The following is a 23724-nucleotide window of genomic DNA, read 5'->3' as shown; positions in this document are numbered from 1 at the left end:
TCTCATGGCTTCTCAAGGCACTGATAAGCTCTTCCAGAGAAACTTCATTCAGATTCTTCGCAATCTTGAATGCAGTCACCATCGGACCCCATCTTCTGGGTAAGCTTCTGATGATCTTCTTTACATGATCAGCCTTGGTGTATCCTTTGTCAAGAACTCTCAATCCAGCAGTCAGAGTTTGAAATCTCGAAAACATCTTTTCAATGTCTTCATCATCCTCCATCTTGAAGGCTTCATACTTCTGGATTAAGGCAAGAGCTTTGGTCTCCTTGACTTGAGCGTTTCCTTCATGAGTCATTTTCAAGGACTCATATATGTCATAGGCCGTTTCCCTGTTAGATATCTTCTCATACTCAGCATGAGAGATAGCATTCAGCAAAACAGTTCTACATTTATGATGATTCCTGAAAAGCTTCTTTTGATCATCATTCATTTCTTGCCTTGACAGCTTTACGCCTCTGGCATTTACAGGATGTTTGTAACCATCCATCAGAAGATCCCATAGATCACCATCTAGACCCATAAAGTAACTTTCCAGTTTATCTTTCCAGTATTCAAAGTTTTCACCATCAAATACCGGCGGTCTAGTATAACCATTGTTACCGTTGTATTGCTCAGCAGAGCCAGATGTAGATGCAGGTGTAGGTATAGTCCTTTCACTTTCATCAACCATCTTTTAAATGAAGCGTTTTTCTCTTCCTGAATCTTTTCTAAACACGGTTAAGTGCTTGCACCTTAGAACCGGCGCTCTGATGCCAATTGAAGGATAGAAAAACACTTAGAAAGGGGGGATTGAATAAGTGTGACTTTAAATCTTGAGCGATAAAAATAAAATGCACAATTATTTTTATCCTGGTTCGCTGTTAACGAAGCTACTCCAGTCCACCCCCGCAGAGATGATTTACCTCAACTGAGGATTTAATCCACTAATCGCACGGATTACAATGGTTTTCCACTTAGCCGCAACTAAGTCTTCCAGAGTCTTCTGATCACAACCTGATCACTCCAGGAACAACTGCTTAGTTCACTCCTAAGACTTTTCTAGAGTCTACTAATCAACACGATCACTCTAGGCTTAGTTCACTCCTAAGACTTTCTGCTCAGCCAACTGCCAAGACTTCCTGCTCAGCCAACTGCCAAGACTTCCTGCTCAGCCAACTGCTAAGACTTCCTAGAGTATACTGATCAACTGATCACTCTAGTTCCTTACAACTTAATGTAATCTATTCAAGAGTTTACAAATGCTTCTTAAAAGCGATAATCACAACTGTGATATTTCTCTTACAATTTAAGCTTAATCTCACTAAGATATTACAACAGCAATGTAGTGAGCTTTGATGAAGATGAAGATTCTGAGCTTTTGATTTGAACAGCGTTTCAGCAAGTTAATTTGAATTGTCTTTGTTCAGGATCGTTAACCTTGCTTCTCATCAGAACTTCATATTTATAGGCGTTGAGAAGATGACCGTTGAATGCATTTAATGCTTTGCGTGTTCCGTACAGCTTTGCATTTAATGTTATACGCTTTTGTCAACTACCTCGAGCCTTGTTCACGCTGTGTCTACTGACGTAGCCTTTAGTAGCTTTAACGTTCCTTTTGTCAGTCAGCGTAGTCTGCCACGTGTACTTCCTTCTGATCTGATGTTTGTGAATACGACGTTTGAATATCATCAGAGTCAAACAGCTTGGTGCAAAGCATCTTCTGATCTTCTGACCTTGAAGTGCTTCTGAGCGTGATACCATCTTCTGATCTTCAGTGCTTCTGATCTCATGTTCTTCTAATGCTTCCATAGACCCATGTTCTGATTCTGCTTCGACCATCTTCTGATGTCTTGCCAGACCATGTTCTGATGTTGCATGCTGAACCATTTGAGACACATCTTCTGAGCGCTGAATTATGCGTACTCTTTATATATTTCCTGAAAGGGAAATTGCATTGGATTAGAGTACCATATTATCTTAAGCAAAATTCATATTATTGTTATCATCAAAACTAAGATAATTGATAAGAACAAATCTTGTTCTAACAATTGTCTGTGTAGCTATTGGAAAAAGTACAATAAGAATGAAGCTAAGACGGAAAATTCATCCACCTTATACTTCTTCTTCATAGCTTCAAGAACAAGATGTTTTTCATATGATTTTCATAATATTTTTTATCTTCTTCATCGTCAATGTCATAAGCTTTGTGGTTGTTGTATGTTGTTATTGATAAATCTTTGTTGTCATGATTTTTTCAGATTCGTCTTCACCACCTTAATAAAGCGCATGTGTGGCTATCGTACATATAGTTTGCGTAGCTATGGAAAAAATATAAGAAGTATGAATTTGTTGTGAAAACTTCATCCACCTTTGTATTTATTTTTCATAGCTTCACAAACTAGATGAACTTCATAATTGCTCTATTTTCACAATAATTTTCTATAAAAGGTGCATCCTAAAATGTATGTTTTTTTATGTTGTTGCATGTATTTGCAGATGAAGTATAGTTTATTATATGTTATGTGGAATGCTTGTTTCATTAACAATCCACGAAAAATACAGTCATTTAAATTGCTCGCATCTCATCATTTATTTCATGTTCTTTAGCATTTGGAATGTGATGCAATAACCTGGTTCCTTCAATACATCGATATCTTCTCTTAAGTTTAATTTGAATAAAATCTAATTATTGACTGGGTCTACCTCATTGTCGTCGCTTATCGTGGTGATTTTTATGATTATAAGTTAACATAAAAATCACGATAATATGCGAAGACAATGAGATAGACCTAGCCAATAAATTGATATTGTTCTTATTAAACAAGAATCAAAGGAATCGATGCAATGAAGGAATCATACCATTGAACCACAATTTATGTGTTAAAAAGCAGGAAAAGAATGAAGAGAGGCATGCAATTCGTAAAAAAGTGGTATGCTTAAGTTGGTTTTCAAGATTAGTTGAATTATCAGATTATATACTTCTTCATCAGTTTGAATGGGTGTATTTCTTTAATAAGGTGTATGAAAAAAAAATCTACGTAGTATATAATAAACTATGGGTACGTACCACAACGGTTATGTAATGTAATCATGGTGAATTGTAATTTATGTTCCAAAATATCGTTGTTGAGAATTGAACCTAGGACCTTCATGTCTATCACAACGGTTGAGTTAACTAACTGTTGTGATAGCGCGCACACTTTCCAGTATAATACGACGATCCCAATGTATACCTTCCAATACCATTTTGTCAAGACCATTTTTGCAATAACAGACCTTGATTTTGAAACATGTGTATAACACTTAAAATTCTTAACATAATGCATACAATTTTCAAAGTTAACTGCTGTAATAACACTCACTAAAGACATGTATAAAACATTATTTTTTCTCTGCAGAATCCTTCTTGGAAAATGTTTTAATTTTTCTACCAATCTCAACACTATAGTATTGAAGGTACCATTGCTTGAACGGTTAGATGCGCCATCTGGATTATTGTTAGATATATTTGTATGATAATCCTGGATATCTTCAAGAATCGTGTTTGTTCACTTTCCGAACAAAGTATTTCGACCCTATTCTTTGTCTGGGTTCACGAAATCTTTGCGGGGATAATTCTTGAAGAATCAATCTGTTTCTGACAATGGAGAACAGATCAGAATGTAGAGGAAGTGTATGATTTCGTATTCCAAATCGAGACCAAAAGACTCCTTATATAGGAGACCAATAATAGAAACGAACAGACACACCTTTTCGGAAAACAGTTATGTCTGTTGGAACGGGTGCAACTATTCAAACGAATCGTTATGTCCGTTGGGAACGGGTGCAACTATTCAAACGAAACGTTATGCCCGTTTCTATTATTCATATTCAATTACACGTTTGGCTCGACGAGCGTGCACTCCGCACTACCCTAACTCGTTTCAAACTTAACGCATAATTGCATTGGCCTATAGTAAATCACATTACTACCAAAATACATTGATGATACTAAAATCACCAACAAACTCCCCCCATTTTAGTATAATCCTTGATTTACTTACAGGTATAACGATCAAACAAATGCATAGAAGAAAATGTCTTACGATTGAATTTTCATCTTAGTACAAATACACATTCCAAATATTCGAAAATCGGGGTGTCGTAATGATTGAACCCGTCAATCCATTTGAATATCTAAAGATATAGTACACATATGTTTCTTACAATACTCTACTATTCATACTTGACACTTTACAAGCCATGTGTCCTTATCCATTAATAAGCATATAGGAAGCCAAGTCCAAGCTTCTTGAAGCGGCAAAACTTCATGCTCACATAGGTGATCCTTTTAATCTTGCACCTGCATTAGCAATTTTTCAAAAGAACCATTAAGAAGATATACTTCAACCTAGCCATCACTTGCAGGTCTGAGCACATACCTTGGGAAGATAAACACAATTGCTCCAATCTTTAGCTATGATCTTTCCACATTGAATTCTGCTTCTAACGTTGTATTAGAAGGGAATTGGGTATACCATAACTAATAGATTTAAATGGACTTTAATCCCATCCCAATTACCGACTTTTTCACTAAGTCTCTAGCTAACCCCTTCGTCAAGTGGTCAGCTAAGTTTTGTTGCGACCGAACAAACTCAATAGATATCACCCCATTCATGATTAATTCCCTAATCATACTATGTCTAATACCCAAATGTCTAGACTTTCCATTGTATATTTGACTATATGCTTTAGCCAGTGTGGCACTACTATCACAACGGATAGAAATTGGTGATATCGGTTTAGGCCATATAAGAATCTCATATACCAAGTTCCTTAGCCATTCTGCTTCTTTACCAGCAGCAGCTAATGCTACAAACTCAGATTCCATTATGGAACTAGTTATACATGTTTGCTTCTTGGAAGCCCATGAGATGGCACCTCCCCCAAGCAAGAACACCCATCCACTTGTAGAGGATGAATCTTCAACATTATTTATCCAACTAGCATCCGAATAACCCTCTAACACCGAAGGAAATCCCATATATGACAATCCATAATCCATAGTACCCTTCAAGTACTTGAATGCCCTAGTTATTGCATGCCAATGATGTCTACTAGGATTACTAGTAAATCTGCTCAACTTTCCAACCGCATAAGCAATATTTCGATCTAGTGCTAATCATAGCATACATCAAAGAGCCTATAGCTCTTAAGTATTCGAGTTGATCCACAGGTTTACTTGTATTTGGCATAAGCTTTTCTCCTGGATCCATGGGAGTACTTATTGGAGAACAATTTTCATAATCGAACTTCTTGAGTATTTTCTCAATGTAATGAGATTGCATAATTACAATCCCCTTATTTTCCTGTTTAATCTTAATACCAAGAATAACGTCCGCTTCTCCCATATCATTCATGGAGAACTTTGATGACAAGAAATCCTTTGTTTTATCAACTTGACTTTGGTCGGTGCCAAAGATCAACATGTCATCAACATATAGACAAATGAAAACTCCTTTACCGGATGTATCAAATTTGCTATATACACATTTGTCAACTTGGTTTAGAATGAAACCATTAGACAAAACAACCTCATCAAACTTTTGATGCCACTGCTTCGGAGCTTGTTTCAGCCCATACAACGATTTAACTAGCTTACACACTTCATGCTCATTACCGGGCATTACAAAACCTTCAGGTTGCTTCATATACACTTCTTCTTCTTCCAAATCACCATTCAGAAATGTTGTTTTGACATCCATTTGATGAATCACTAAATTATGAATAGCCGCCAAGGCAATCAACAATCTAATAGTAGTGATACGGGCAACTGGAGCATAGGTATCGAAATAATCAATCCCTTCTTTTTGTCTGAAGCCTTTGGTTACTAATCAATTCTTGTAGATGTTTAGTGTGTCATCACTATGATACTTCCTTTTAAATATATATCCAAAATATATTTAATGCATAGCAATCGTTGACGAACTTTTGATTTGTGTTTTCAACAATCCTTGGAGAACCTTTGGTTTGTGTTTCAACAATCCGCGGAAAACTTTCCTCACGAGATTCTTATTTGTAGAAATCTCTAATTCCTTATCCTCCGCGATAAAGTTCTCAAAATTTCACATCTTGGAATTCAATAGTTGCATTAGAATCCAAATTCATAGGTCTATATAAACAACAATCCATCTCTATATGATCTTTATATGCCTTATAATAATAAATTTCACCAAACACAAACATATTATTCACATTCAATATATAAAATTATAATTATCAAACTAATATGAATATTGTACTTCCATTTTCTAAAATAAATATTCTAGAAAGATCTCATTTAAAACAATTATAATTTTATGATACTTTTAAAAAATAACTTACTAAAACTAAGACAATGTATGCTTTATATATATTCGGAACGTTTGTTGCATCCGAAACGTTGTGATATAATTTCACATCTCTACATATTTATTATGAATATGCTACAACACTGTTTCAAAATTATATTTCCATCTAATAATATTTAAATTCATTAATGCGGCAATACATAATATAAATAGACATAACAGTAGATTTTCAAAAAAAACTTTTTGAAACACTAATAATAAAAGGTTTGAACATGGTTTACGTCAATACACTATAGAATCATTACCACTGAAAGTTTTTCTAATTCAATTGATATGTATATCGATTAATAATAATCTATTTATAGTACTCTAATTATTTTTAATTTAATGAAAATTAATAAATTGTACCCGGATTGATAATGTCATTATTGTTCTTGAAACTTGTCCAGTTTTCTGAAACTTTTAGTCATCTCCTTGACGGTGCTTCCTCCTTCAGCCATGATTATCAGAAAGAATACTTTGTTCGTTTGTTAGATATATTTGTATGATAATCCTGGATATCTTCAAGAATCGTGTTTGTTCACTTTCCGAACAAAGTATTTCGACCCTATTCTTTGTCTGGGTTCACGAAATCTTTGCGGGGATAATTCTTGAAGAATCAATCTGTTTCTGACAATGGAGAACAGATCAGAATGTAGAGGAAGTGTATGATTTCGTATTCCAAATCGAGACCAAAAGACTCCTTATATAGGAGACCAATAATAGAAACGAACAGACACACCTTTTCGGAAAACAGTTATGTCTGTTGGAACGGGTGCAACTATTCAAACGAATCGTTATGTCCGTTGGGAACGGGTGCAACTATTCAAACGAAACGTTATGCCCGTTTCTATTATTCATATTCAATTACACGTTTGGCTCGACGAGCGTGCACTCCGCACTACCCTAACTCGTTTCAAACTTAACGCATAATTGCATTGGCCTATAGTAAATCACATTACTACCAAAATACATTGATGATACTAAAATCACCAACAATTATTAGATGCGCCACCTGGATTAATGAATCCAAATCCAGTGGTTGTGGCTTTTTTTTTTTTTTTTTTTAATAAAATTGATTTTAAATCAAATTTTACTCAAAATATTACCAAAAAATTCACAAAAATATTTACATCATTACCTTGTCAATATCACTTGAACCTCCCTAATTTGGAGTGTGGATATCTCTACTTCTAAATATCTGGTTGTTTGGTAAGGCAGAGTAAATGATGTTTAAATATTTTATAATTAATCGCTACTTTGTTAAGATTGGTTAAAAAGAAAATAATGAATCAATAAAAGTTGCAGCCAAACAAACCATGGTAAATCGCTACTTTCATTGATCCCTTGTTTTTCTTTTTAACTTATATGAACAAGTTATGGTTTTTTTAGTTTAATTTAACTGTAGAATATTTCATCACCATTTACAACATCTTTTCAATTTTGAGAAAAATTAAAAACCTTATTTTTCCATCGATATTGTATAGGAAAATATATGTTTTGACAATCAATCATGATCAATAGTTTTTTAATTAATAAATTAATGGATTAGATATAGATCTCTTACTATAGTAATGTTGGTAATATATTGTTATCCCTCAAAGAGGCTTATGAATTCAAGCATCATTCTCTTGTCAATATCCCTCAATATCTCTTGTCAAGTATGGCTATCCCTTCTTCCAAATCTCTGATTGTTTGGAAAGACAGAGTAAATGATGTTTTAGTAATTTAAAATTTAAAAAAAAAAATAAGAAAAGATAATACTTTAATCAGATAGGTTAAATCGAAAAATAGTAAATCAATGAAAGTTATGGCCAACTAAAACATGGTAAGTCACAACTATCAGTGTTCCACTATTTTTCTTTTTATCTTATGTGTTACGGTTTTTATCATTTATTTAATTGTAAAATATTTAAGTAATAGTTTTTTTTACTCTTAAGGAGGCTTATGAATTCAAGCATCATTATGTTATCAATATCACTTGGGCCTCTAATTTGAAGTGCAGATATCTCGTCTTCCAAATGTCTACTTGTTTGAAAGGATGGAGTAAATAATGTTTAAGTAATTTATAATTGATCAAAAGAAGAAAAAAAGAGCATGCTTTGTTCATACAAGTTAAAAAGAAGGCAAATTCTTAGGTACCCTGTTGTTTCAAATGGGTACTGGTACCCAATTGAGATGGACGAATAAAAAATGGCCATTTGTCTTACTTATATTTCATAATTATTTTAAACAAATTAAATAAAAAATTTATATAATTGCAGAGATAACCTATGGTTTACTCATTTGCATCGAATCAATTTTGCATTTCAGAAAAATCAAATAGAGATAACCTAAACACCCATGATTGGACTGCTCCCAGCCACCGGCCAGCGTTTCCGGCAGGGAGTCCGACGCGATCTCCATCCATTCCGACGAAGCTACGACTCCGCCCTGCAGCCACCGCGATCGCTTCCGATTCCGACGCAGGCAGCCTAATACGCGACCATCTCCCCTGATTCAACGCTATGAACACCACGTCGTTTTGAATCGCAAATAGCTCCGTCGCCGGAACCGCGAAATCAAATTCTAAGTCTACCCTGTAAGTTCTTTTTGCATCCACTTTACCAATTTTTTGTTTAAGAGAGTCTCCTACCAGTCAAAGTGTTGAATGCAGCAGACATTGCGCCTCTACGAAACATGAACAACTTTTCAGAATCACTTTCTTCAGAAAACACCGACGCAATGTGATCATCCTTGGCTGATTTAGTCCATCTCTTACAAATCAAACTTTTTGGAAACACATTCATATGCTCATGCCTCATGGCACAAATAATGTGAGAGCACGGAATTCCTAAACGTTCAAACAGTCGACAATCACATAAAAATACAGTCTCCGTCTTCTCAAGACAAACTTAAAATTCAGAATTTGGATTGCAAAATTTATTCATCTTCAATGTCACGTTATTACTAATCTCAATTCTGTCAATGATATTCAATGCAGCTGCACCTTCTATCTCATTTTTAACATCCCTAAATTTTTTACATGTAAATATCTCTGATGCTCCAGTCTCAATTCCTTTTAAAGCACTTGTCAACACGGGTTCATAATAGAACGACTTAAAATCAGACAATAATTCGTTATGTCTGTATTCTTTCAAAGCTCTTTCAAAATTCTGCATGAAATCCACAAGACTGTTTTTATTGTCCACATACCCCTGGATAAATGAATTGATACCTTCACACATTGATGTAGTTCTTATACCACAAAAAAGTGTGTCTCGCATGTACGCACTCGACCACATTTTCTTTATCTCATAAGTTTTCTTAACCCATTTGTTATCTGATAGACCATTATCATCAATAATCCTCTTCCACTCATCTTCAAATGTCTCGGGGGTATAGTTAGCATATATCAATGACTTAAACTCTTCTAGGAACTTTGTATTCTTGACATTCTCAATAGAATTTTGATGTAAATGCCATAAACAAAGGCGATGTGACGCATTTGGAAATTCAACTCTAATAGCTTCCCGCATCGCACCATCTCCGTCAGTAACAAACACATTTGGACATTTATGGAACATTGCTTCAGAAAAGGCATTTAAAACCCACTTATATGTCTCTGTCTTTTCGTCTGAAATTAAAGCACACCCAAAAATTGTAGTTTAACCATGATGATTGTACCCACAAAAAATAACAAAAGGTTTGTTGTACCTGTTCTTTTTATAGGTCGTGTCAAATGCAACCACATCACCAAAACATTCAAAGTCAAATCGGCTAGTTCCATCTGACCAAAATAAATTTTGTAGACGACCATCCTCTGTTGTGGTAAACTTCGAAAAAAACATCGGATCATTGTCGGCTTTAGCCTGTAAATAAGACAAAGCAGCAAAAGCATCTCCATTTTCTCTTTTAGCCTTGGCTCCATTACTAAAATAATTATATAGGTCCTTCTTGATAAATCCCAAATATTCATGACCACCTTTCTGACCCAACATAAAACCCAAAATATGACATGTTCTAACACCACATGTATGCAAGCCATCAACAAGCGCTTTATCAGCTTCACTCAGTCGACGATACTTAGGAATAAAATGAACAAACCGTTGTGGAGTTAACTTATGATTATGAGCGGATTCAAATGCAATAACTCTCCAACTCCTAGTCATAACATCATACGCCACACGCAACCGAGCAAGACAACCTGTTCGAGTGATTGGCCTTGGCTCTCTATGTCGGTCCACCCTTAACATATGTTTTTTATGTCTTTTCCCCTCTCTATTACAAACCAATTGGCGCATAATAATATTATTTTTGAAATCACGGTCAAGCTCATCTTTTCTTACAGCAAACCCATGATATTCTGCATATGTTTCATAAAACTCACAAGCTTTTTTCTCTGATTCAAATTTCATCTCTCTTATATCATCATCTAATATTTCACCCATAGCTCTGTAATCATCCAAATCCTCTTTTCCTTCTTCATTATCCACATAACTACCTCTGTTCATTTCAACATCATTAGCATCTGCACCATTATCCATGCTTGCTACACAATTTCTAATCTTTAGGAATTGAATGTCTAATTTACAATTGTTACTCCTACGCATTTTTTGTCCACACCACATGAAAAAGTAACAAGCTTTAGTGCTGGTACTCTAAAATAAATCAAGAAACCAAAACAATAAAAAGCAAAGTATACAGCAGTTCACATTATGTAGTTTATGGTGGATAGTATATTGCGAAATCAAATTGAAAATATTCATTCACGGTAACAGTGACGGATCCAGAATTTTATATCACGTGCTACATATCAAAATCTAAAAAAAAGTCATATCATCACTACAATATACATTGTCATTCATATATTTTAAATATTCTCACTTGGAGAAACTAAATTATTACTTGTCAAGACAAAATCAAAACATAATAAATAATTTTATTAGCCAAGAAAAAAAACCTTAATAGTTAATATTTTTAATATTATGAAAAAATCATAGAAACTATTGAAAATTTATCCACCAATAACATACCTTTTAAATCTTATATTTTACTTCATATATAATTCTTTAAAAAAAAATTTTGTTTTAATAAATAGATTTTTACATGAGTTCACTTTTGAAACAACTAAGAAGTAACAAAAAATCCCAAAATTTTAAAATCTTATAGCTAGCAATGTATATAGTAGCAGGTGCCACACTAATAAGTGATAAGTCAGGTGTAATATTTAGCAAAAATATTAATCTTGATTTTAAGTTATTAAATATTTAGTTTTTTAAAATATTCAGTTCTAGTTGATGAAAAGAAGAAAAATTATTATATAAATTTGTAATGATTTAAAATATAGAAAACACATAAAATTTATTAAAGTAAGTAAAATAGTTGATGTTGAATTTAAAAAAACTAATAATACTATAAAGACTAAAGAAGATGACAAATACTATCTAAAAGTTAAAAGAGAGCTAAAACAAAGTATGTGTGAAATTTTAATTAAAAAGAAGAAGTTACAATACATTAAAAATAAAAATAAAGAAGGGTTGAAGATTTAAAAGTAGGAGGAGAGAATAAAGAAATATAAGACTATGGATAATATTTTGGTGGGGGCTGAAAAAGTTTAGAGGCCATTTGTAAAAGAAATTTTTTATATTCTGTGTCCGCCCCTGCACTGTAATCAAGAACTGACCGGAGCACATGTGAAAAGCAGTATAGGCACATAACTTTTCTTTAATATAAATAGACAAAAGAACATATTGTGTGATATTGTATACATATTACACATATACTCTACTGTTACCATGTGAGAGTTACCATGTGAGAAGCAAAATATATTGTATACATATACTCCATTGTCTATGGAGTACAAGCCTATTAACACCTATATTATTCTTAAAGTCTATTATTAATGATGTTGCGTAAGTGATTTGTCAAATCTCTTCTTGGAACTTACATTTTCTTTTTAGATTTCTATTTCTATTTTTCTTTTATCTTTAAATTTAAAAACTATATCAATTTTCAATATTATTTTACTATGTTGATAAAGTAACAGAAGAAAATAATCTCTCCTCTCTCAATTTCTATTTCTTTTTCCTCTCTTTTTTCAATTGGTTATGATGAAGTATATAGTCCAAAGAACACATGGAGAATTAAAAGGTAATGTTTTTCAAACCAATTTTATTCATGAGCCTGTTTTTTGAGTGGTTGCAGAGAAATCATCTTCAATTAAGTAATAGAAACCATCAAATTGGAGCAAAGAAAAAAAATACTCAACACTCCACTCACATGTCCACACAAAACAAAATTCATGAATATAATTTTTTTTTTACAGTTTTACATACAAAAACACAAACACATGGTATGCATTATAAAGATAGTGCTAGAAGGAAAACCTCAGAAACAAGGCGAAGAACACCAGATAGAGAGAGAAGATTATTGACTTTGTTTGCTTCAGAATATGTTTCCAACGCTGCAGGTGCTTTTTGCGTTTCAACAGCTTCCCTAACTCTTATTCCTACAATCAATTAAAGCCAACAATCACAAAATCTTTAATACTATTATAAATTTTTAACTTATGAAAAAAATTGTAATTTTCTAGGGTTTAATGGAAGAAGCTTTGAAGAGAAAATGGTGGATACTTACTCGCTTTAAAACAAAACGCTCAGGCATGTGAACCACAAAGATTGCTTCAATAAAGAAGAGGTGTGAGGAAGGATTTGTCGTCGACGAAGAAACTCTTCTGCTGCGTGTAATTGCAAAAAAATTTAGAAAAGAAGAGTAAAAAAGTGGTTACAAGAGGAGAGTCTCTTTTGAGAAAAGAAAATATAAATAATTATAGAGATTTGTTGGGTGGATATTGCAATTTCTTATAATATTTATTAATAATAATAAAAATTTATAATGAAATTAACATTAATGAAGTGAACCAATTAACACTAGACATGTCACATAGGTACCGGTACCCTATAAAATGTGATGGGTACGGGAGTGTTCACCATAAAAAAAATCAATACAATGAATGAGTGAATTTCAAAATAAGAAAATTTGAATTGTTTATATCTATTTGTCTTATTCTATTTAATACTTAATAACATATAGACAATAAGAGTTATGTGATGTATGTTAAAAATAAAAAGTTACTTAACTTTATGATAAATAAATTATTACTTTTAGTATTTTTTACAAATAAAACTATTATTTTAAAATAAAGATTATTTTAAATGCATCACTTAATTTTTTTTACATAATTTAAAAAAGTAAGTATGAATAAATTTATTATATTCATGTTATTTGTTGATATTTTAAATTATAATTAGTTTATTAAAATTTTTATATTTTAAGAATAAATTAGTAGTATTAAAAATCTAAAGTTGATGATTTATTTATACTATTTGTCATTTAATAACATAAATTATATTTAAATTAATTTTTTAATCAATATTCATAAAGTATAGGATTTGAGTGTACTCTTCAGTCATAAAGTAGCACAAATTATATTAAAAACTCTAATTAGTATTAAATCTACCAAACAATATATGTACTTCTAAAGATAAAAGAGCCAAAAGTCCACAAAAAGTAAAACGTTTTCTGTGCTTTTACTTGAGTTACAGTTATAAAAAATCTAATTAATATTAAATTTACCAAACAGCCAAAAGGCCACGAAAATGGAAATGATTTCTGTTTCTCCCACTGCTTCTACTTGAGTTACAATTACCATAAAGAAGAGTTACTCCTGAAACATACACAAAGAAAAGTTTTTAAAGCTATACTGATAAAAATAATTCAATTCCATTCAAACCATTCCATTCAACACAAAAAAATAATAAAATTCAATCCTAACCATTTAATTCACAATAATAGAAACTTGAAAGAGATTAAATCCTATAAGACTACCAACCTTGCACCATCTATTGGAGGACTTGCACATAAGAGTTTGGTCACACGTTGGATGTGAGGATTATCAAACAAAATCGCGGCTCCATTAATGATAAAAAATAAACCCTAAAATAAAGATTTTATATCTGAAAAGGTTTCATAATATTAAGTAATCAATAATACAGAACGCAACATTGTAAAAGAAAAAAAATAAACAATAACATTAAAAAAAGAAGAGATAAATCGAATGTATCTAAAGAACAAACTTTCTTCATTTTCGGGAAACATGATGTGTCGGTGTCGTGTTTTTGGTGTCCATAGTATGTAATTTTAAATTTGAAAATGCTCCTAATCTGAAATAGCTCTGAAACAGCATTAACATTCCCTTCATTGAGCTTAGCCATTGCCAAATCATGATAACCATTCCTTTCCCTAAAACAACCAAATTCACACAAACATCAAAAAAATTGTTTCAAATCCTAAAACTTGAAATGAAAAATTTCAAAAAACAGAAATAATACAAATACTTGTTCCTCTGTTTCTCAGTTGCTGATTTGCAAGGAACATTATCACCATCAAAAACAACAATCGATGTTACTTTATAGTACCGAAGTAGATTCACTATATGCATAAAGTATTCAATGTAACGCAATTCTTTTCACTGTCAGAATCAAAACAAAGTTCCATAAGGCATAAATAAGGTAAAACCAAAACAAAAACAAATAAAAAAAATCAATACAATGAATGAGTGAATTTCAAAATAAGAAAATTTGAATTGTTTATATCTATTTGTCTTATTCTATTTAATACTTAATAACATATAGACAATAAGAGTTATGTGATGTATGTTAAAAATAAAAAGTTACTTAACTTTATGATAAATAAATTATTACTTTTAGTATTTTTTACAAATAAAACTATTATTTTAAAATAAAGATTATTTTAAATGCATCACTTAATTTTTTTTACATAATTTAAAAAAGTAAGTATGAATAAATTTATTATATTCATGTTATTTGTTGATATTTTAAAATATAATTAGTTTATTAAAATTTTTATATTTTAAGAATAAATTAGTAGTATTAAAAATCTAAAGTTGATGATTTATTTATACTATTTGTCATTTAATAACATAAATTATATTTAAATTAATTTTTTAATCAATATTCATAAAGTATAGGATTTGAGTGTACTCTTCAGTCATAAAGTAGCACAAATTATATTAAAAACTTTAATTAGTATTAAATCTACCAAACAATATATGTACTTCTAAAGATAAAAGAGCCAAAAGTCCACAAAAAGGAAAATGTTTTCTGTGCTTTTACTTGAGTTACAGTTATAAAAAATCTAATTAATATTAAATTTACCAAACAGCCAAAAGGCCACGAAAATGAAAATGATTTCTGTTTCTCCCACTGCTTCTACTTGAGTTACAATTACCATAAAGAAGAGTTACTCCTGAAACATACACAAAGAAAAGTTTTTAAAGCTATACTGATAAAAATAATTCAATTCCATTCAAACCATTCCATTCAACACAAAAAAATAATAAAATTCAATCCTAACCATTTAATTCACAATAATAGAAACTTGAAAAAGATTAAATCTTATAAGACTACCAACCTTGCACCATCTATTGGAGGACTTGCACATAAGAGTTTGGTCACACGTTGGATGTGAGGATTATCAAACAAAATCGCGGCTCCATTAATGATAAAAAATAAACCCTAAAATAAAGATTTTATATCTGAAAAGGTTTCATAATATTAAGAAATCAATAATACAGAACGCAACATTGTAAAAGAAAAAAAAAATAAACAATAACATTAAAAAAAGAAGAGATAAATCGAATGTATCTAAAGAACAAACTTTTTTCATTTTCGGGAAACATGATGTGTCGGTGTCGTGTTTTTGGTGTCCTTAGTATGTAATTTTAAATTTGAAAATGCTCCTAATCTGAAATAGCTCTGAAACAGCATTAACATTCCCTTCATTGAGCTTAGCCATTGCCAAATCATGATAACCATTCCTTTCCCTAAAACAACCAAATTCACACAAACATCAAAAAAATTGTTTCAAATCCTAAAACTTGAAATGAAAAATTTCAAAAAACAGTAATAATACAAATACTTGTTCCTCGGTTTCTCAGTTGCTGATTTGCAAGGAACATTATCACCATCAAAAACAACAATCGATGTTACTTTATAGTACCGAAGCAGATTCACTATATGCATAAAGTATTCAATGTAACGCAATTCTTTTCACTGTCAGAATCAAAACAAAGTTCCATAAGGCATAAATAAGCTAAAACCAAAACAAAAACAAATAAAAAAAATCAATACAATGAATGAGTGAATTTCAAAATAGGAAAATTTGAATTGTTTATATCTATTTGTCTTATTCTATTTAATACTTAATAACATATAGACAATAAGAGTTATGTGATGTATGTTAAAAATAAAAAGTTACTTAACTTTATGATAAATAAATTATTACTTTTAGTATTTTTTACAAATAAAACTATTATTTTAAAATAAAGATTATTTTAAATGCATCACTTAATTTTTTTTACATAATTTAAAAAAGTAAGTATGAATAAATTTATTATATTCATGTTATTTGTTGATATTTTAAAATATAATTAGTTTATTAAAATTTTTATATTTTAAGAATAAATTAGTAGTATTAAAAATCTAAAGTTGATGATTTATTTATACTATTTGTCATTTAATAACATAAATTATATTTAAATTAATTTTTTAATCAATATTCATAAAGTATAGGATTTGAGTGTACTCTTCAGTCATAAAGTAGCACAAATTATATTAAAAACTTTAATTAGTATTAAATCTACCAAACAATATATGTACTTCTAAAGATAAAAGAGCCGAAAGTCCACAAAAAGGAAAATGTTTTCTGTGCTTTTACTTGAGTTACAGTTATAAAAAATCTAATTAATATTAAATTTACCAAACAGCCAAAAGGCCACGAAAATGAAAATGATTTCTGTTTCTCCCACTGCTTCTACTTGAGTTACAATTACCATAAAGAAGAGTTACTCCTGAAACATACACAAAGAAAAGTTTTTAAAGCTATACTGATAAAAATAATTCAATTCCATTCAAACCATTTCATTCAACACAAAAAAATAATAAAATTCAATCCTAACGATTTAATTCACAATAATAGAAACTTGAAAAAGATTAAATCTTATAAGACTACCAACCTTGCACCATCTATTGGAGGACTTGCACATAAGAGTTTGGTCACACGTTGGATGTGAGGATTATCAAACAAAATCGCGGCTCCATTAATGATAAAAAATAAACCCTAAAATAAAGATTTTATATCTGAAAAGGTTTCATAATATTAAGAAATCAATAATACAGAACGCAACATTGTAAAAGAAAAAAAAAATAAACTATAACATTAAAAAAAGAAGAGATAAATCGAATGTATCTAAAGAACAAACTTTTTTCATTTTCGGGAAACATGATGTGTCGGTGTCGTGTTTTTGGTGTCCTTAGTATGTAATTTTAAATTTGAAAATGCTCCTAATCTGAAATAGCTCTGAAACAGCATTAACATTCCCTTCATTGAGCTTAGCCATTGCCAAATCATGATAACCATTCCTTTCCCTAAAACAACCAAATTCACACAAACATCAAAAAAATTGTTTCAAATCCTAAAACTTGAAATGAAAAATTTCAAAAAACAGAAATAATACAAATACTTGTTCCTCGGTTTCTCAGTTGCTGATTTGCAAGGAACATTATCACCATCAAAAACAACAATCGATGTTACTTTATAGTACCGAAGCAGATTCACTATATGCATAAAGTATTCAATGTAACGCAATTCTTTTCACTGTCAGAATCAAAACAAAGTTCCATAAGGCATAAATAAGCTAAAACCAAAACAAAAACAAATAAAAAAAATCAATACAATGAATGAGTGAATTTCAAAATAGGAAAATTTGAATTGTTTATATCTATTTGTCTTATTCTATTTAATACTTAATAACATATAGACAATAAGAGTTATGTGATGTATGTTAAAAATAAAAAGTTACTTAACTTTATGATAAATAAATTATTACTTTTAGTATTTTTTACAAATAAAACTATTATTTTAAAATAAAGATTATTTTAAATGCATCACTTAATTTTTTTTACATAATTTAAAAAAGTAAGTATGAATAAATTTGTTATATTCATGTTATTTGTTGATATTTTAAAATATAATTAGTTTATTAAAATTTTTATATTTTAAGAATAAATTAGTAGTATTAAAAATCTAAAGTTGATGATTTATTTATACTATTTGTCATTTAATAACATAAATTATATTTAAATTAATTTTTTAATCAATATTCATAAAGTATAGGATTTGAGTGTACTCTTCAGTCATAAAGTAGCACAAATTATATTAAAAACTTTAATTAGTATTAAATCTACCAAACAATATATGTACTTCTAAAGATAAAAGAGCCAAAAGTCCACAAAAAGGAAAATGTTTTCTGTGCTTTTACTTGAGTTACAGTTATAAAAAATCTAATTAATATTAAATTTACCAAACAGCCAAAAGGCCACGAAAATGAAAATGATTTCTGTTTCTCCCACTGCTTCTACTTGAGTTACAATTACCATAAAGAAGAGTTACTCCTGAAACATACACAAAGAAAAGTTTTTAAAGCTATACTGATAAAAATAATTCAATTCCATTCAAACCATTCCATTCAACACAAAAAAATAATAAAATTCAATCCTAACCATTTAATTCACAATTATAGAAACTTGAAAAAGATTAAATCTTATAAGACTACCAACCTTGCACCATCTATTGGAGGACTTGCACATAAGAGTTTGGTCACACGTTGGATGTGAGGATTATCAAACAAAATCGCGGCTCCATTAATGATAAAAAATAAACCCTAAAATAAAGATTTTATATCTGAAAAGGTTTCATAATATTAAGAAATCAATAATACAGAACGCAACATTGTAAAAGAAAAAAAAATAAACAATAACATTAAAAAAAGAAGAGATAAATCGAATGTATCTAAAGAACAAACTTTTTTCATTTTCGGGAAACATGATGTGTCGGTGTCGTGTTTTTGGTGTCCTTAGTATGTAATTTTAAATTTGAAAATGCTCATAATCTGAAATAGCTCTGAAACAGCATTAACATTCCCTTCATTGAGCTTAGCCATTGCCAAATCATGATAACCATTCCTTTCCCTAAAACAACCAAATTCACACAAACATCAAAAAAATTGTTTCAAATCCTAAAACTTGAAATGAAAAATTTCAAAAAACAGAAATAATACAAATACTTGTTCCTCGGTTTCTCAGTTGCTGATTTGCAAGGAACATTATCACCATCAAAAACAACAATCGATGTTACTTTATAGTACCGAAGCAGATTCACTATATGCATAAAGTATTCAATGTAACGCAATTCTTTTCACTGTCAGAATCAAAACAAAGTTCCATAAGGCATAAATAAGCTAAAACCAAAACAAAAACAAATAAAAAAAATCAATACAATGAATGAGTGAATTTCAAAATAGGAAAATTTGAATTGTTTATATCTATTTGTCTTATTCTATTTAATACTTAATAACATATAGACAATAAGAGTTATGTGATGTATGTTAAAAATAAAAAGTTACTTAACTTTATGATAAATAAATTATTACTTTTAGTATTTTTTACAAATAAAACTATTATTTTAAAATAAAGATTATTTTAAATGCATCACTTAATTTTTTTTACATAATTTAAAAAAGTAAGTATGAATAAATTTATTATATTCATGTTATTTGTTGATATTTTAAAATATAATTAGTTTATTAAAATTTTTATATTTTAAGAATAAATTAGTAGTATTAAAAATCTAAAGTTGATGATTTATTTATACTATTTGTCATTTAATAACATAAATTATATTTAAATTAATTTTTTAATCAATATTCATAAAGTATAGGATTTGAGTGTACTCTTCAGTCATAAAGTAGCACAAATTATATTAAAAACTTTAATTAGTATTAAATCTACCAAACAATATATGTACTTCTAAAGATAAAAGAGCCAAAAGTCCACAAAAAGGAAAATGTTTTCTGTGCTTTTACTTGAGTTACAGTTATAAAAAATCTAATTAATATTAAATTTACCAAACAGCCAAAAGGCCACGAAAATGAAAATGATTTCTGTTTCTCCCACTGCTTCTACTTGAGTTACAATTACCATAAAGAAGAGTTACTCCTGAAACATACACAAAGAAAAGTTTTTAAAGCTATACTGATAAAAATAATTCAATTCCATTCAAACCATTCCATTCAACACAAAAAAATAATAAAATTCAATCCTAACCATTTAATTCACAATAATAGAAACTTGAAAGAGATTAAATCCTATAAGACTACCAACCTTGCACCATCTATTGGAGGACTTGCACATAAGAGTTTGGTCACACGTTGGATGTGAGGATTATCAAACAAAATCGCGGCTCCATTAATGATAAAAAATAAACCCTAAAATAAAGATTTTATATCTGAAAAGGTTTCATAATATTAAGAAATCAATAATACAGAACGCAACATTGTAAAAGAAAAAAAACAAACAATAACATTAAAAAAAGAAGAGATAAATCGAATGTATCTAAAGAACAAACTTTCTTCATTTTCGGGAAACATGATGTGTCGGTGTCGTGTTTTTGGTGTCCTTAGTATGTAATTTTAAATTTGAAAATGCTCCTAATCTGAAATAGCTCTAAACAGCATTAACATTCCCTTCATTGAGCTTAGCCATTGCCAAATCATGATAACCATTCCTTTCCCTAAAACAACCAAATTCACACAAACATCAAAAAAATTGTTTCAAATCATAAAACTTGAAATGAAAAATTTCAAAAAACAGAAATAAAACAAATACTTGTTCCTCTGTTTCTCGGTTGCTGATTTGCAAGGAACATTATCACCATCAAAAACAACAATCGATGTTACTTTATAGTACCGAAGCAGATTCACTATATGCATAAAGTATTCAATGTAACGCAATTCTTTTCACTGTCAGAATCAAAACAAAGTTCCATAAGGCATAAATAAGTTAAAACCAAAACAAAAACAAAAACATTTCAAAAAAATCAATACAATGAATGAGTGAATTTCAAAATAGGAATATTTGAATTGTTTATATCTATTTGTCTTATTCTATTTAATACTTAATAACATATAGACAATAAGAGTTATGTGATGTATGTTAAAAATAAAAAGTTACTTAACTTTATGATAAATAAATTATTACTTTTAGTATTTTTTACAAATAAAGCTATTATTTTAAAATAAAGATTATTTTAAATGCATCACTTAATTTTTTTTACATAATTTAAAAAAGTAAGTATGAATAAATTTATTATATTAATGTTATTTGTTGATATTTTAAAATATAATTAGTTTATTAAAAATTTTATATTTTAAGAATAAATTAATAGTATTAAAAATCTAAAGTTGATGATTTATTTATACTATTATGCCATTAATAAAATAAATTATATTTAAATTAATTTTTTAATCAATATTCATAAAGTATAGGATTTGAGTGTATTCTTCAGTCATAAAATAGCATAAATTATATTAAAAAATCTAATTAATATTAAATTTACCAAACAATATATGTACTTCTAAAGATAAAAGAGCCAAAAGGCCACAAAAAGACAAATGTTTTTTGCGCTTTTACTTCAGTTACAGTTATAAAAACTCTAATTAATATTAATAAATCATTTATTTAATTTTTGAAATTTAATTAAAAACTTCAAATAGGAAAATTTGAATCGTTTATATCTATGTGATGCATGTTAAAAATAAAAAGTTACTTAACTTTATAATAAATAAACTATTACGAAAACTTTATTGTAAGCTCTCTGACCTAGCTCCGACGATTTTGGAGCAATGGGTCGCGGTCGTGGTCGGCCCCGGAAACCAGCGGTTATGACTCAACTGGCGATGATACACGTTTTCTCATCATCGTCATCGACTCACGCACAAGGCACAAGAACGAAGAGAGACATTAATGATACGTTGGAGGAGCAAAGGAAATCAGCAACACCACAACCTACGCCTAAAGGATTTAGGGATGAAGACGGAAAGGGAACAGGTGACGACAATGCCACTGAAATCAGAGAGAAGCTCCCTTGGGTTGACATCATCAAAGGTAATCGCCACCCATCTGTTCGCTCTGCTATAGATTATTTTCCTCCTATGATAGTAGATGGAGAAATTGAGGTTAGCATAGAAGAGCAAGATATAGCATCTGAGTTGATTTTCTGGGAAAATACTCTGATTATGTATGTGATAGGAGAAAATTTGTCAATGAATGCTGTTAAAAATTTCATGATTAGGGTATGGAATTTTGTCACACTGCCAAACTTGTATTACAATGAGGAGGGCTACTTTATCATTAAGTTTAAGTCTGAAATTGATAGAGATTTGGTGATGAGGAAAGGCCCTTATACTATCCACAGGAAACCTATGTTTCTCCATCAATGGACACCGGATTTCACACTTGAAAAGGACATGATTCGCACACTTCCTATATGGATTACCCTGCCACAATTGCCATTGGCCTATTGGGGAGAAAGGAGTATAGGTAAGATAACTAGTGCTTTGGACAAACCCCTCATGACAGATGAATGCACAGCCAACAAGTTAAGAGTATCATATGCTAGAGTTTTAGTAGAGGTTGACATTACCACTGAATTGAAGGAGCAGATAACTATAAAAGGCCCAACAGGAGAAAAGATGGTGCAAGATGTGCTCTATGAGTGGAAACCTCCATATTGCAAGTCTTGTAATGTGGTAGGCCATAGCTGCCAGGAGAAGAAACAAGATATTAAGAACCCCAAACAGAAATGGGAGAGGAAGGCACCCCCAATTTCAGAAGAGAACCCTAAGGAGCCACCAATTCCAGAAGAGAAACAGAAGGAGGACAATAGTTGGATCATAGTTGGAAATTCCATTAAAGGAAAAACTATCATGACTGAATAAGAGGAGCTGATCACTTGCAGAAATGAATTTGAAATCTTGGGGACTAGGGAAAGCTCAGGCCAGCAAGAGGACAATGTCACATGATGCTAGTATGGAACACTAGGGGGTTGAATAAAAGAGCTAGACATCTTGAGATTGCAGCCCATCTTAATAATCTACAGATGTCTTGCTATGCTTTATTGGAGACTAAAGTTAAGATCAATAATGCTGATGCTATTAGAAGCAAGATTGGCAAAAAAATGGAAATGGATTGATAACTACAATCATCACCAAAATGGCAGAATCTGGATTATGTGGAAGGAGGAGGCTAAGAGCATTGATTGCCTTCACAGTTCAGATCAATTTATACACTGCAAGATAGTGGAGAATAAAGTGGAGCAATGGATTACCTATGTTTATGCTCACAATCATTTACACCAAAGGAAGAAATTATGGCTGGACATTCAGAATTGTGCTACCACTGTACAAGGACCCTAA

At 30.5% G+C, this 23724-nt stretch overlaps 1 protein-coding gene across 1 annotated transcript; it reads right to left on the bottom strand.

The window, feature by feature from the left end:
* Positions 1–8646: 8646 nt before the first annotated feature.
* LOC131613837 (protein FAR1-RELATED SEQUENCE 5-like) lies at positions 8647–10876 on the bottom strand. The gene is made up of 4 exons (XM_058885475.1): positions 10087–10876; positions 9301–9966; positions 9012–9183; positions 8647–8929 (listed from the first exon to the last, which is right to left on the bottom strand). Exons 1-4 carry the CDS (start codon positions 10874–10876, stop codon positions 8647–8649), a joined length of 1911 nt encoding a protein of 636 aa, XP_058741458.1.
* Between the last annotated feature and the right edge of the window lie 12848 nt (positions 10877–23724).

The sequence above is a fragment of the Vicia villosa genome, linkage group LG6, assembly GCF_029867415.1.
Source record: "Vicia villosa cultivar HV-30 ecotype Madison, WI linkage group LG6, Vvil1.0, whole genome shotgun sequence".
Lineage (NCBI taxonomy): Eukaryota > Viridiplantae > Streptophyta > Magnoliopsida > Fabales > Fabaceae > Vicia > Vicia villosa.
The sequence above is the reverse complement of the archived record's forward strand: the minus strand, read 5'-3'. Positions and strand labels throughout refer to the sequence as shown.

Coding starts and splice junctions, on each gene's coding strand:
- LOC131613837 (XM_058885475.1), bottom strand. CDS start 10,876: ATGGATAATGGTGCAGATGCTAATGATGTTGAAATGAACAGAGGTAGT. Junction 9,184..9,300: donor CATTGACAGAATTGAGATTA/GTAATAACGTGA, acceptor TTGAACGTTTAG/GAATTCCGTGCTCTCACATT. Junction 8,930..9,011: donor ATGTTTCGTAGAGGCGCAAT/GTCTGCTGCATT, acceptor AAGAACTTACAG/GGTAGACTTAGAATTTGATT.